Source organism: Podarcis erhardii (genome assembly GCF_964252035.2).
Source record: "Podarcis erhardii genome assembly, chromosome: 13".
Taxonomy (NCBI): domain Eukaryota; kingdom Metazoa; phylum Chordata; class Lepidosauria; order Squamata; family Lacertidae; genus Podarcis; species Podarcis erhardii.
Genome location: NC_138502.1, coordinates 45089824 through 45104981, shown reverse-complemented (window position 1 = coordinate 45104981; position 15158 = coordinate 45089824). Strand labels below are relative to the sequence as shown.

At 42.2% G+C, this 15158-nt stretch overlaps 1 protein-coding gene across 2 annotated transcripts in view; it reads right to left on the bottom strand.

Moving 5' to 3' along the window:
* Positions 1-15158, bottom strand: part of EIF2AK3 (eukaryotic translation initiation factor 2 alpha kinase 3) — a 45706-nt gene that overhangs the window by 24401 nt on the left and 6147 nt on the right. For both annotated transcript variants that reach the window (XM_081836255.1, XM_081836254.1), the window contains exons 2-4: positions 9480-9609; positions 2159-2353; positions 225-355 (exon numbers count right to left, since the gene is read on the bottom strand). In XM_081836255.1, the coding sequence (XP_081692381.1) occupies positions 225-355; positions 2159-2338 (311 nt within the window). In that variant the 5' untranslated portion in view covers positions 2339-2353; positions 9480-9609. The remainder of the gene's footprint in view (positions 1-224; positions 356-2158; positions 2354-9479; positions 9610-15158) is intronic.

The window sequence follows — 15158 nt, the reverse complement described above, 5'->3', positions numbered from 1 at the left end:
TTTTCCTAGTTGTTGTGAAAATTGTAAAATCTATCAGAATTCAATGTCTTCTGGGTAAAGAAAAGAGAGAGCAAATTCAAGCATCTTCATAAAAACTAGACGTGTCAGATTCCTTCTAAATTGTTATAAGAAAGAACTTGAACTCTTCAAAGGGCAGCAATCTGACAATGCACCTTCTGCTGCAGAAATTATTTACAAATCTCATATACTATGCATGTCCGTACTTCTCATTGCCGCTGCGGGGCCCAACAGCACGAACAGTTTTCTGAGTTCGATGTAAAAGAAGAATATCTTCCTGTTCCATCTCGTCTTCATCCCAGCGACGACAGCCCATGGCAGAGCAGATGTACTTCACCTGAACAAGAAAGAGAAGTCTTAAAGGATCAGACATAACTTTTTCAGTATATCCTTCTTTTTACTAATCATACAAAAAGTGTGACTCTATTCCATTTTGCTCTCACCTTCCCATTATATTTGTACCCAGAGATGTAAAAATGGATTTCATACACAAAACAATACTGATGAAAAGTTGCAAACTAATATAAAAATTCACTAAATTATACTTAGCATTAAAAACATGCTATGTCCATCACACAGGCAATTATTGTTGCTATGTTTTTAATGCACGGAAGTTGGAGAGATCTACTATTTTAATGCTATCATTGGGTTTCTATCGTACTGGATGTACAATGTGCTCTACATGGGGCTGCCCTTGAAGGCAACTCAGAAATTTCAATTGGTCCAAATTGAAACAGCCAATTACTGGCTGGAGTTCCTTTAGACTGCATATAATCCTGTTTTAAAACAGCTGCATTGGTTGCCAGCACAATTCAAGGCGCTCAAGCTACCTTTTTAAAGCCCTAAATAATTTAGGCCCCAAATATTTGAAAAACTGCCTTCTTTGCTACAGACCCTCTTGGCCACTGATGGCCAAACTTGGCCCTCCAGCTGTTTTGGGACTACAACTCCCATCATCCCTAGCTAACAGGACCAGTGGCCAGGGATGATGGGAATTGTAGTCCCAAAACAGCTGGAGGGCCAAGTTTGCCTATGCCTGGACTAAGCTGTTAAGATTGGCAGTGGGTGGTTGTAGTCTGGGAGACTGCATTCTCTGTGGCATCCCCAAGCTTGTGGAGCACCCTCTCAATAGTGGTGTGTCTGGCAACTTCACTGTACAGTTTTCGGTGAATGCTGAAGACATACCTCTTTTCCCTTGCCTTTGAAACCAGTGATGTCAATTTTAAGGAGTCACTCTATTTTTCTGGCTGCTTTTAATGTTGTATTTTAAATTGTTGTAACCTATCCTGAGGCCCAAGGATGAAAGGCAAGTAATAAATTTTAAAAACCACCCTGCCCCCTGGTGGCTTATTTAATTAAAGGACTGTAAAGAGTTTAAAAAATAAAAAATAAAAAATAAAATACAGCTTGGAAACAGAATATAAATTTGTAAAGATAAGCCAACCTCTGTAAGACCTAAAAAACTTGCAAGGTGGGTCAATGTTATTACTCTATATTACACATAGCACTGAAATTCAGAGAGAGAATAGCTTGCCTAAATCCACCTTGTATGTGAGATTAAAACTGAGGCCTTATGTGAAATATGAAAAGAGTAAGTCGGATCCAGACATCTGCCAGCAAAAGGAGCAGGTGTAAGCTGGCTTTCCCACCTGCTCTTCCCTTCTCCCTCAACTCCTGCTGAGTGGAGTGAGCTGTGGTACAGGGAAACTGCTCAGCCCCACTTCCTTGTGTAAGACCCCTGAGCAAGATCCAGCCCCTCAGCCCTCCCCTCCTGCTCAGAGGATTCTAGTGGTATGATACTAGGGAAGCACAAGGGCAAGAAATGCTACTACAATAACCCTGGTTCCATACAGTTTATTCCATAAGAAATTCTATAAGAAATCATCTTTAAGCAGTAAGTGCATAAGTAGCCTCATCAATTTCAGTGAAGCTTACCTTGCTCCATCTGAGAGCTAAGTGAGAATATCTTTCTGGGAAATTGGTAAATTTCCATATACATACAGCTTCTATTAAGAGTATGCAGCTGATAGCCAGAAGTAAAATGGGTCAGTGGTATCCGGCGCTGAGCACATGATGTACTTTGATGTGCTCTCTTGTAAATATGTAAGAAAAAGTCTATCATCAGTAAGAACCTTTTTACCTTTCCTGAATATGAGCTCAGCCCATATGTTGTCAAGGACTTTCCTCCAACCAGGACAACATCATCTCCAAATTTGTACGATGATTCGAGAAGAGATTCCACAGTGAAAGGGACAGCTTCCATGCTTTCTCTGTCACGATCCCATTGAAAAAGGTCCCCATCCAAGGAAGGAATTATCATCTTATTCCCAAATACCTACAAAGCATTAGAACAGAAATACATATAATGGCAACCAGGACACAAACATATTTTGTATCAAATGTGGGGAACAATGCAATAATAATTTGTAGCTTAATCTTCATAGTTTGTCTTTTACATGTCTACTTGTAAATGTCTACTATACATTTTACATGCCTACTGTAAATTGTAAATATTCATTTTTAGCTACTTCCTCCACCATTAGCTTGGCATGGATGGAAATGCCAGTTTGTGTGTTGTGTATTGGAATCTGCAATAGCTTTTATATGCATAGACATTCTCAATATTTATTTACATACCACTCAACAAGTGTTCTTTAGGCAGTTTACAGTAACAGTTAACACTATTTAGCAAACATAAAATTTAAAGCAGAATATATTAAAAAGCAGCAGAATAAAACCGAAGTAAAACTAGAAAGGGAAAAAACAATAGTGCAGAATCACAATGCCCTAAACATCTTTTAGGACTGAAAAGCCCACCCACAAGACAAAATAGGTGCTAGGTGAGCCTCTCTGACACCATTCATTTTGCAGAGGCACCCAGAGGAGGGGGGAATATTTATTCATATTTTACCTCTCCCCATGTTGTTCAACATCTTTATAAATGACACTGATGAAAGTACTGAGAGGATGCTCATCAAATTTGCAGATGGCACCAAACTGGGAGGGGTAGTCAGTGCCACTGAAGACAGAAATCAGGATTCAATTTGACCATAACAGATTGGAGAACTGCTCTCAAACTAACAAAACAAATTCAAATAGGGACAAATATAAGGTTCTACACATAGGGAAGAAGAACCCGCTGCACAAATTTAACATGGAGGACACCTGGCTTGCCAGTAGTTCATGTGAAAAGGATCTAGGGAGCCTTAGTAGACAACAAGCTTAAAACAAGTTAACAGTGTGATGCAGCAAAACCCAACAAAACAACAAGAAGCCAGCAAAACAAAACTAATGCTATTCTAGGCTGCATCAACAGAAGTATAGTGTATTGAACAAAGGAAGTAATAGTCCCATTCTATTCTGCCATGGTCCAACCACACCTGGAGCGCTGTGTTCAGTTCTGGGCAACACTAATCAAGAAGGGTATTGACAAGCTAGAATGTGTGCAAAGGAGAGCAGCCAAGATGATCAAGGGTCTGGAAATCAAGCCTTATGAGGCACGGTTGAAGGAACAGAGGAAACTGAGCAGAGATAAGATAGTCATCAAATATCTAAAGGGCTGTCACATGAAGGATGGAACATACCGTATTTTTCGCTCTATAACACGCACCTGACCATAACACGCACATCATTTTTAGAGGAGGAAAACAAGGGAAAAAACATTCTGAATGAAACAGTGGATGTATCATTTTTGGGCTTCATGCTGTGGCCACAGACATGTGATCTGATGGTGAATTTGGGGTGACCCTATGCCAAAATCCTGAGAATTCCTGTGGATCCATGCTTTGTAACCACGTTTTTGCACCATTGCAGCCCCAGGCAACAGTGGGTGCGTGATTTTTTTGGTGCAGGCTGTAGCCATGGACATGCTATGTGATCTGATGGTGAATTTGGGGTGACCCAATGCAAAGATCCTGAGAATCCCTGTGGATCCATGCTTTGTAACCACGTTTTTGCACCATTGCAGCCCCAGGCAACAGTAGGTGCGTGATTTTTTTCGGTGCAGGCTGTAGCCATGGACATGCTATGTGATCTGATGGTGAATTTGGGGTGACCCAATGCAAAGATCCTGAGAATCCCTGTGGATCCATGCTTTGTAACCGCATTTTTGCACCATTGCAGCCCCAGGCAACAGTGGGTGCGTGATTTTGGGGGGGCAGGCTGTAGCCATGGACATGCTATGTGATCTGATGGTGAATTTGGGGTGACCCAATGCAAAGATCCTGAGGATCCATGTGGATCCATGCTTTTTAACCACATTTTTGCACCATTGCAGCCCCAGGCAACAGTGGGTGCGTGATTTTGGGGGGGCAGGCTGTAGCCATGGACATGCTATGTGATCTGATGGTGAATTTGGGGTGACCCAATGCAAAGATCCTGAGGATCCATGTGGATCTATGCTTTGTAACCACATTTTAAGTGGGGAGCGAAGGAAAAACAAAGAAGGGACATTAGAGGGGTGTGCAGAGAAGCAGCTGGCTAAGAATGCAGGAGAGGGATTTAACGGGTTGGAGGAAAGAAAGGCAAAAGTTTCCCCCCACCCAAGCCAGCCATCTCTCTCTCTCTCTCTCTCTCTCTCTCTCTCTCTCTCTCTCCCTCCCCCCCTCTCTCTCTCCCTTCCCCCCTCTCTCACCCTCTCCCCCAGCAGCACCGGAGCTTGCCTGGAGGGGAGGGGCTTTCCCTGCTCTTTGTTCAGTTTCAGCAAACACAGCAACGAAACAGAGGAGGGTGGGCAGTAAGACCCTGAGGCAGAATGCAGGAAAGCAGCCGCTTCCTCTTTTCAGTTTTCCCTTTTCCTTGAAGCGTCGCGATGTGATTTTTGCCTGGTTTTTCGGCTCCAGGGACCACACATTCGCTCTATAACACGCACAGACATTTCCCCTTCCTTTTTAGGAGAAAAAATCTGCGTGTTATAGAGGGGAAAATACGGTACTTGTTTTCTCCTGCTCTGGAGGCTAGCTAGGTTAGGGGGGCTGTGACTGGCCCAACGTCACCCTATGATCTTCATGAGTGAGTGGGGATCTGAATGCTGATCTGCCAGGTTCTAGTCTGACACACTAACCACTACACCACACTGCCTTCCTGGAGTCCTTCTGCTATGGGGCAGCTATATAAATTTAGTAGGTAAATAAGTATGGGGAAAGCAAAATCTCACTTAGAGAAGCATCTGAAATATTTTCCGTGAAGCTTGAATTTGTTCTGTATTGTTATATTTGATGTTTTAATGTGTTGTAAACCGCTTTGAGATTTAATAATAAAGTTTGCTGCTGTAAAGGCACCTGGACATTCCATTGTAGCGACTGTAACCTAGGTTTAAGGCACCATTTGCCGATTAGCTTATATATCAGAGTTTCTGACGCTGATCTTGGCCTCTTCCAGCAATTGTTCCCTAGGAGAGAGTTTTGTTAGCAGTGTCTAAAGCAGGGGTAGCCAAGGTGGAGCCCTCCTAAAGTTGCTGGACTACAGCTTCCACCATCCCTCTAAACTGGCCATGCTGCTTGGGACTGATGGGAGTTGGCTACCCCGGTCTAAAGGAACTGGGAAGTTCCATCTATCTTAGATAGTGGTGTGAGTGACTTCCTTTTTAAAATCTCTGCTTAAACTGCCATCTACGTTCTTGGATGTTCAGATTTAAAAAAACAGAAACGAATATTTTTCATTGTGCATGGACAAAGAATTCCCTGAGTATGTAGAACAGCTTTCTTATTTGGGGGCAGCCTCATTTCATATCAAAACAGAAAAGCACTTGACTATATGAATTAAATATAAGACAGAATTATAATGATTTCTGTTCAGTGAAGTTGAACAAATGATGACTTAAATTGACAGTTCACAAGGCATGTGTAAGTACCTTGTGATACCCTACATCCTTTGTATCAAGATAATTGGACATGACTGCCTGGGTGACTCATTCTTGCATTAGATGAGATAATGCTTTAAGCAAAAAGGAAGAAGGGGGTGATGTCATTTCTTTACCTAACTTACATGCCTTTGCTGATTCTTACTGCCTCCCATGAAATCCCTTTCTACTTCCGCATGATAGTACACATTATTTGAGCCTCTTCCTAATTCCACTGGGAGCCCATGCTCCCAATCTTTCTGGAGCATGTGGTGATCTCATCACTTGACTTATGCATACATCAACCAGAAGAGTCTGGTTTTAACTTCACTTTACTTCCTGAACTCTGAATTGTCTCCACCGGCATTGATTTCTGCTATCACAATCCTTCCTCAAGACCTTTGAGCCCTCCAATTTATAGTCTGGGTTTTCAGCTGGGAGATTCCAGGTGAACTTTTTTAATTATACATGGCAGCAATATCCCTATTTAGAATGTTCTAAAGCAGTATACAGTGGTACCTCAGGTTAAGTACTTAATTTGTTCCGGAGGTCCGTTCTTAACCTGAAACTGTTCTTAACCTGAAGCACCACTTTAGCTAATGGGGCCTTCTGCTGCTGCCGTGCCGCCAGAGCACGATTTCTGTTCTTATCCTGAAGCAAAGTTTTTAACCTGAAGCACGATTTCTGGGTTAGTGGAGTCTGTAACCTGAAGCGTATGTAACCTGAAGCGTATGTAACCCGAGGTACCACTGTAACCAGTTTTTTATTTCTATGTTCTCAAAAATTGTTGGTTCTTTGTTCTCATGCATAATGTGATTTGTCACTAATTTCTTTTTATATAATCTTAGCTGTAATATCTGTTCAGATGTTTTGTATCTGCCATCCCAGAATACCATACAAGTGCACTTCCTGTTACTGAGTGCTACAGGAAGCTTTGAAGTGGCAACTATAAGCAGACTGCTGTCTTTATGTACAGGCTATGCAAAGGCAGCCTAACATGGAGTATGTATAATCTGCGTTTAGGCATAAACCCTATAAATAGTGCAAGATGGGCATATCCCAACTGAAACTCATTAGCTGCTTTTTTGGTTTTATCTACAGAATTCCAGTTCTCCTACACTGCTTCTTTAGAAGATCTTGGTTTTTTCCCTTAGGGATAAACGTTGTCTAGTGCTGGAATGTTGATTTAGTTGGTTAATGTACACCTGCTGATTCATTGGTTTGTGGCCAAAAATACCAAATAAGTAGATCACCTGATTACCTAGTTTGCAAAGGTACGGAAGATAGGAGGTCAGAACAACCCTAACTCCAGCTACCTTAGATTTTGAAAACTTAACCCTGTCTTGCCCACAGAGTACTCTGGTGAATTTGGTCAGCTTTCTGTATAGTTATTTGTATTTATTCGTAATCTACAAATTTACCTGTAATTAGGGTTCGCTCTTCCTGTGCACTGTCTACATGTCAGCCTGTGATTTCACTTAGGCTTGTTTTTTGCAGCGCTGCACTTATGTTTGCAGGGAAGGAAGAAAGGGCAGAGTGATTCCTTCCTTTAGGGGAAAGGCAGGCTGGTCATTCGCCTTTCAAAAGCTGCATGATATGAGATTGGACTCTGCTGTTCCTGAGAAAATCTTTAGGGATTCTTCTTAAGCTGCCTTGAGTCCCGTCATGGGTCCCTGCAGGACCCTATGTGACACATATTCCCCAGGATGATGAGGAACCATTACTGAGCATTCTTTGGGTTTGGTCAGTCAACCAGCTACATGTCCACCTAAGAGTTATCCCGTCCAGTCCACATTTTACCAGCTTCTCCGCAAGAAGAATATCCCACTCTCCAGTTTAAAAGGCCTGTATAATTAGCCAAAGGCCTGGAAGAAGAGGAATGTTTTCATCTGGTGCCTAAAGATATGTAAGGAAAGCACCAAGCGAGCCTCCCTGGGGAGAATATGCTAGAAATAGAGAGCCACCACAGAAAAGGAGCAGCAACAAAGGGCAGAAACGCATACAGAAAATAAGTAACACAATCCCAGTGAACCAGGGTCTACAATAACGCTTTATTAGAAATATATTTCAAGCACTTGCAACAGCCTTTCACCTCTACTCCAGCTGGAGTAAATAAAACAATGAACAGAAAGAGGTGTGGCAATACAGGAAGATGAAATAGTCAGTAGCTATAGTATCTATGATAACTAGTCTGAACAAGCAAGGATTCAGAATTAAAAACAAGGTTTGGAAGGTGAGAATGCAACTCAGTTCCCTACTTTGATCTGCAAAATGTTGTAATCACTAATTAAAGGTCTTTTACCTCAGTATCAACTAATCTTAACTGAAAGATTAAGAATTAAGTAATTAAGATTAAGTACAGGAATTATTAATAATTTTTCAGGTGTGGGAATAAGAATTAAGCAAAGGATAAATACTTCTCTTTCTTTCTTTCTTTCTCTCTCTCTCTCTCTCTCTCTCTCTCTCTCTCTCTCTCTCTCTCCAAGTTCAGACCAGCTGTTATAACCTTGGGTAATTATTTTGATATAGTACAACTTCATATTACTGCATTTCTAATCAAAAGTTAAACTCAAGTTGCATTTCAGCTGACTGAAGAACCTTTAAGAAAATGCTCAGTGTGTTCTACAAGATGGAAAATAGATTTTTAATTCAGAGGGAAATACCACTGATTTCAATACAACTCCCATGTAAATATATAAGGTCGTGCAAGAATATTTTATAGTCAAAATTCAAAGACATGAAGTGTTTTAGAAGTACATATTTCGATTGTTTCTTTGCTGCCAAATTGGTATAGGAATGCAGCCTAAAGATATTTTCTTCCATAGGGTTATGGACTCTCAATGCTATTCAAAATTAAGATACTAACTAGCTTATTGGAGGATTGTCAACCAGTATGACATTGAGTTCCGACAGTCTCTTAATGTTCAGGTCCCTAGAGAGGCACAGGGAAAAGCACTTTGACCTTTTTAATGCTGCCATTAATGGCCCTATTTGTTCTATTAATGGTCAGAAAAGGGAAGATTTGCAAAAGCAACTGAAGGAACTGCCACAATGGCATTCTATGATAAGGAAGAAAAGCATTCTTTATTCATTTATACGCTGCCTTTTGGCCGAGAAACCCAATAGATTTACAATTTAATGTATCAGAGTCAACAAATAATATCCCCCCCATGCCAACTTTAGGAATTGATGGAACAGGCTCTCTCCCCTGGCGTTCCTCACAGTCTTACTCAGAAGTAAGTCCAACACAATTCATTGGTGCTTACTTCCATGTATTTTTGTAATAAATTTATTGGCTAGAAAATAAAAGTCAGATTAGGACAGGATCAAATCCATAATATCCCTACATTTTGTGTTTGGTACCAGAAAAACAATGCAAGTATTTAACATATGAGTTTATATGGACACATTTGTGTGGTAAAGAGTAGTTTTAAAAATTAGAACACTGAAATCCAAGTAAATACTAGTGAAGTTGATAACGTTTTTTTCTGGTCCTTACAACAGATGCAAGAGTCAAGAGAGCTTTTTGCAAATCTTAACTTAAATGAAAACAGAAAACGATATTAAACTAGTAATAAACAAACTAACATTTTAGAACCATGCAACAATGTATTTATCTTACCTCTGGTTTACTGAGGCTAGATGAGACAAGAGAACCTGATCCCACATCCAGATCCCACTGCTTTCTACCTCTGTTCTCTGGGTCTAGAGCAGCAATCCGTCCATCCAAAGTGCTTATGATTATTAATGATCTGTAAATGGAAGACACATGCACAGGTCATAACTAAAAATCACACTATTCCAGGGTTCATGTTTTGAAGACCCAAGACCGATTTAATGCCAACTTTTGACAGGAAACCAACATCAACCCCAACAAACAAACAAACAAAGATCCCAAAATAGTTTGACCCACTCTTAATAGAGGCATAACCCACGTGGGATCATTTTCACATCATGCAGCCTTGTGATGTGCCCATCCATGCACATCCCTTCCCCTTGACTTATTAAAATATGCTGGTAATGGCTATGTGGGATCAATGTATTCTTGTGAGGGACTGGTCCCAGGCATCTTGAAAAGGCAGCAATATGACTACTACTGAAAAAACCGACCTTGGAGCCATTGCTTTGTGGCAACTATTGCCCAGTCATAAACACTCAACTTGAGGGGAAGATAATGAAGAGGGTCATGGCAGAAAAGCTACAAGCACTCTTGGATAAAACAGATTACCCAGACCAATTTAAGTCTGGGTTGAGGTCTGGTTATGGAACTGTATCAGGTTTGGTCTCTCCGAGAGATGTCCTTTATCAGGACGACAGCAGGAATGTGACTCTATTATGTCATCTTGGCTGAGAGTCCTTGAAGATTTGCTCCCTGTCTTGCTAGCCTTTCCCCACCTAACCTGGGCAGGTGGAGCCTTGACTGACTCCAGCTACAAAAGCAGTTGGACACTCTTGGGCTGTTTTAGAGTGCTTTGCTGAGGGGGGGGGGGGTGTTGTTGATATTAATTTTTGTATCTTTATATCTCCTTATGATTTATGTGGAAATTGTTTCAATTTGGTTGTTTACTTTTTAATGTGCTTTATGTATTGCCTGAGGCTTTTGTTATGTTTGCAGTTAGGTGACTATTCTCATGTTGCAAGCATGGTTTTAACCATGGAAAGGGAGAATACAAATAAAATTATGATGATGATGATGATAGCTCAGTCACTTTTGATACCACTGCCCCTGGTATCTTGATGAACCAGCTCTGTGATGGGCACAGAGGGCACAGTTTTACCATGATTTCAACACTATCTTCAGGGTTGTTTAAATAGAATATCACTAAGTATTCAGCCCCCTAACAGTTGTGCTGTGGGGTGATATTAGTATCGAAATAAAACCATTGTCAAAGAGAAAAACAACTACCAGACTTTTAGAAGACATCTGAAGGCAGCCCTGTTTAGGGAAACTTTTAATGTTTAATAGGGTATTGTATTTTAATATTCTGTCAGAAGCCGCCCAGTGGTATAAATAAATTATTATTATTATTAATAATAATTAGATTTCCATTTTTCTGTAACAAGGAGAGGAGCTGTGCAAGACCTGGGTCAGTTTCTGAAGTCTGATGACTAGATGAATGCCAATGCAGTTTGAATTCTGGCAAGACACAGGAGCTGTGGGTGAGCAGTTTCTTAATATATTCTCCATAATTGGTCAAGCCCCTGCTTCAGATGGGGAAGTACTCCCACTGAAGGAGCAGGTTGGTAGTCTCGGGTTTCCCATGGTTTCATTTCTATCCCTACAGTCCCAGGTGATGAGAGCGCCTTGGAGTGCCCTTTTCAGCTTTGGCTTGCTCATTTCTAGACTGTAATAGTCTGGACATTGCAATATGCTTCATGTGGTGCTCCCTCCAAAGCTTGCCTGGAAGCAGCAGTTCAACTGTTCACTGGGGAAGATATTGCCACCATGTTATGCTGCTGAAAGAACTCCGCCGTCCCATAAGGCGCACCTAGTTTTTTGGGGGGGAAATAAAGGGGAAAAAATTATTTCCCCCCCCAGGCATGGGGCTGGGGCGGGGGAGGCCCGAGCTTCCCCCGAACCCAGTCCCCAAACAGGCAGCTCTCTGCAAGCCGTGGGAGCCCAGGGCTGGCTCCTGCTGCTTGCGGAGAGGTCCGCGAAGCCCGGGCGCGCTGATCTCAGCGCGCGCAGGCTTCGGCATGCAGGCACCTCTCCGCAAGCAGGGGTAGCGCTCCCGCTGCTTGTGGAGAGGTCCGCGAAGCCTGGAGAGCGAGAGGGCTCAGTGCGCACTGAGCCCTCTCGCTCTCCAGGCTTCAGCGAAAGCCTGCATTCGCCCCATAGGACGCACACACATTTCCCCTTCATTTTTTGAGGGGGAAAAGTGCGTCCTATAGGGCGAAAAATACGGTATCTACCAGACCTCCTACAGATACTCTTACATCAGGAGGTTTATTCTATGTACCATGTAGAACTTGAGATGTTTAATGTGGCAGCACCTATCCTTTGGAACTCTCTTCTGTTGCATATCAGGCAGCTACTGTCTCTACTGACTTTTCAGCAGCTACTGCAGACCTTTTTCTAACAAGATTTTTAAGTTGAGATTTTTATCCTAGCCTGCACAAGCACTGGATTAGAAATTGTTTTTCTTGTTAAATTGCCTTAGGACATTTCATAGGAAGCAATTCTTAAATGAAGTCAAACAATAAATAAACATTTCCTTCCCCATTTGCCACATATTTGTATTGGCACTAGATAATCTCTTGTCTTTTCAACCGGGGACAAGAGCAAAGGCACGGAAAGATTAGTAGCAGGGCTGCAACCAAAGTAGGATATACTGTACTTTCACAGTACAATGCAAGTGGAACTGCAGTAGATCTGATCCTCACAATTGTTAAGCAGTTGCATTGTACCTTATGCAAACCACATCCTGAATCTCACTGCTGCATGACATCCCTTCAACAAATGAGCCCTACTCACATGCAGAGTTTTGTCTCAGCTAAATTTTATAGTTTTAGACAAAGTTTCTTATTTTTAAAGATAACTCTTAATTATATCCCTGAACTCCAGTGTGTTCAGAGTCCTCTTGAGCATCTCTTTGGAAAACCCTCAGTAGTCTAATACAGTGGTACCTCGTGTTACATACGCTTCAGGTTACATACGCTTCAAGTTACAGACTCCTCTAACCTCTCGGGTTAAGAACTTTGCTTCAGGATGAGAACAGAAATCGTGCTCCGGTGGCGCGGCAGCAGCAGGAGGCCCCATTAGCTAAAGTGGTGCTTCAGGTTAAGAACAGTTTCAGGTTAAGTACGGACCTCCGGAACAAAATAAGTACTTAACCCAAGGTACCACTGTAATAGTGGAATTTCTTTCATAAGCCATACCTTTAGACAAACAATTCTTTCCAGAGCCAAAAGGTAGTGCTTTTGTTTGAACAATTATAGTCACAAGACAAGTCCAGCCTTATCATGTTCAAGGCTGATGCCATGTTTATTCAGAACAGAAATAACTACCTCAAGCAGGAGTTCAATACTGCTATGTACTCTGGATTCATATTAAGAATGTCAAACAGGTATAGGAAGCTGGAACACATTAATAGCTGTATTATAGTGATTCTACACCACGACCCCATAATACTAAAAAATTACTAAATTGTGTATTGTGTACAGTCGCATCTTGGTTCTCGAATGGAATCCATTCCAGAAGTCCGTTCGACTTCCGATAATGTGCAAAAACCAAGGTGCGGCTTCAGATTGGCTGCAGGAACTTCCTGCACTCAATTGGAAGCCGCGTCAGATGTTCGGCTTCCAAAAAATGTTCAGAAACCAAAACACCCACTTCCAGGTTTGCGGCGTTTGGGAGCCAAAACGTTTGAGTGACAAGGCGTTTGAGAACCAAGGTACGACTGTACACATCTCAGATGTTAACAAACACTTAGGGTGAGTGAAGTATTTCTGATTTGACAATATATACTGTAATCTTGTTTACTGATTCAGATATTGCCTACTTGGATGTCAGGACTTTATAAGGCATTTGCCATTTGTTACCAACCCGTTTTCAGACTTTTTTTCTAATATTATCACTGTACTATTATATTTTTACTATCTGTACACCACCTTGTATTTTTTATGTAAATGTCATTTATAAATATTTAAATATATTTCACATATCCAGTGTGCATTTCTGCACCTAGAGGGTACTGCCCTCTTCATGAGTGGACTATACAGGGCCTTCATTTATTATGAACCCCAGCCTGCCCTCTTTCTATGACCTCTCATGCAATTAAGAGATACTGACCTGCCCCCTCCCTTGTAGTCAGCCTTTTCACCTCAGATGACTACAGCACAAACATCCTGCTGCAAAACAGCATTATATACATATCTACTCAGAGGTAAGTCCCATTGCCTTCAAAAAGGCTTACTGTATGTGTACGAGGCTGCAGCCTAAGCCTTTCATATGGTTGAGGCTGCAATCCTATGCTTACTTACCCAACAGTAAGCCCCACTAAACAAAGGATATACTATTTATGAGTAAACATGACCAGGATTCCATGAAGCAAACTGATGTGGGGCGTCACCCTGAAAGGAGAAGCCAGCGGCAGTACAAGCGAGGTTGGCTGGGGGCTGCATCTCCTGCTGCCTCACCCCCAAGAGCAGCCACCACTCACCACACCATCATGCCTCCCCCCACACAGGGGGAGCTGGTGCCCCTGCAGCCACTTCCTGCTCAGCACCCAGCGGTCACCACTGCCAGGGGCTTACTGCTCACCACTGCCGGACACTTGCTGCCTCCTGCTCCTCAATCCCAGCAGCTGAAGCAGAGCACTTATGGGTGGTGGTTCACTCCCCTACTCACCGCCTGGGTCATCTTCCTCCTCCTTGCCCTCTTCAGGGCAGCTCAGGGGTGAGTAGAGGAGTGTGTCCATGCAGACAGGGCCGAGGAGCAGGAGGCAGCAAGCACCAGCAACAGTGAGCGCCTGGCAGTGATGAGTGCCAGGTGCAAAGCAGCAGCAAGGGGCATGAGGTGGTGGGCAGCACCAGGGGTTTTGCCAATAGGGCTGTTTTATAAATTTCATGAATACGCAATATGGTACAGTTTTATGTGCCAAGTTATAAATAATTTTAATGCTGTTAGAGCCATAAAATAAGATTAAGTCTGAGCAGCAAGTATTGTTTGTACAGTACTTTGATTTTTCACAACCACTTTTTCAAATTTTATAAAAATGTCGTATCTCTAGCCTTAGCTGGCTTGTGGAGCCAGCAGAGTCACCAGGCTACTACTGAAGCCCAGGGGATGCCTCTGACCCAGAGTTCATGCTGGGGGTACAGAAGCTAATGCATAGGAGACTGAGGCCCTTGGGTTGAGACATCTCAAGTACCTTAAAATCAATTACAGCACCGGGGGCAGGGTACGTGTGTCAGGCCTCCAGAACACTCATTTCCCCTTAAACCTCTCTCAATCACCCTATTGCTCTCGCCACATCTGCTTTTGGGGCTGTCCCACTGTCCTATCTTCTGGCCACTGAATTCACTTTCAAAGGTGTGAAAAGAAAAAGAGTGCTTTGTGGGTGTTCAATGGTGTGGATGGTAATGTACAAATATAAGGAAACGAGAGCTTTGGAATGGGAAAAGGGTAAATTTGATTTTTGGACATACAGTACTGAACTTAAGACAAAGAAGAATCATAGAATCATAGAATCAGATGCAGGTGCCAGATTGTACAGTATGAATAATATTCTGAGACAGAGAGGTGGACAGCATATAGGCTGTACTGAAAGCAGATGGATAACTATTTAATGGTAGTTGC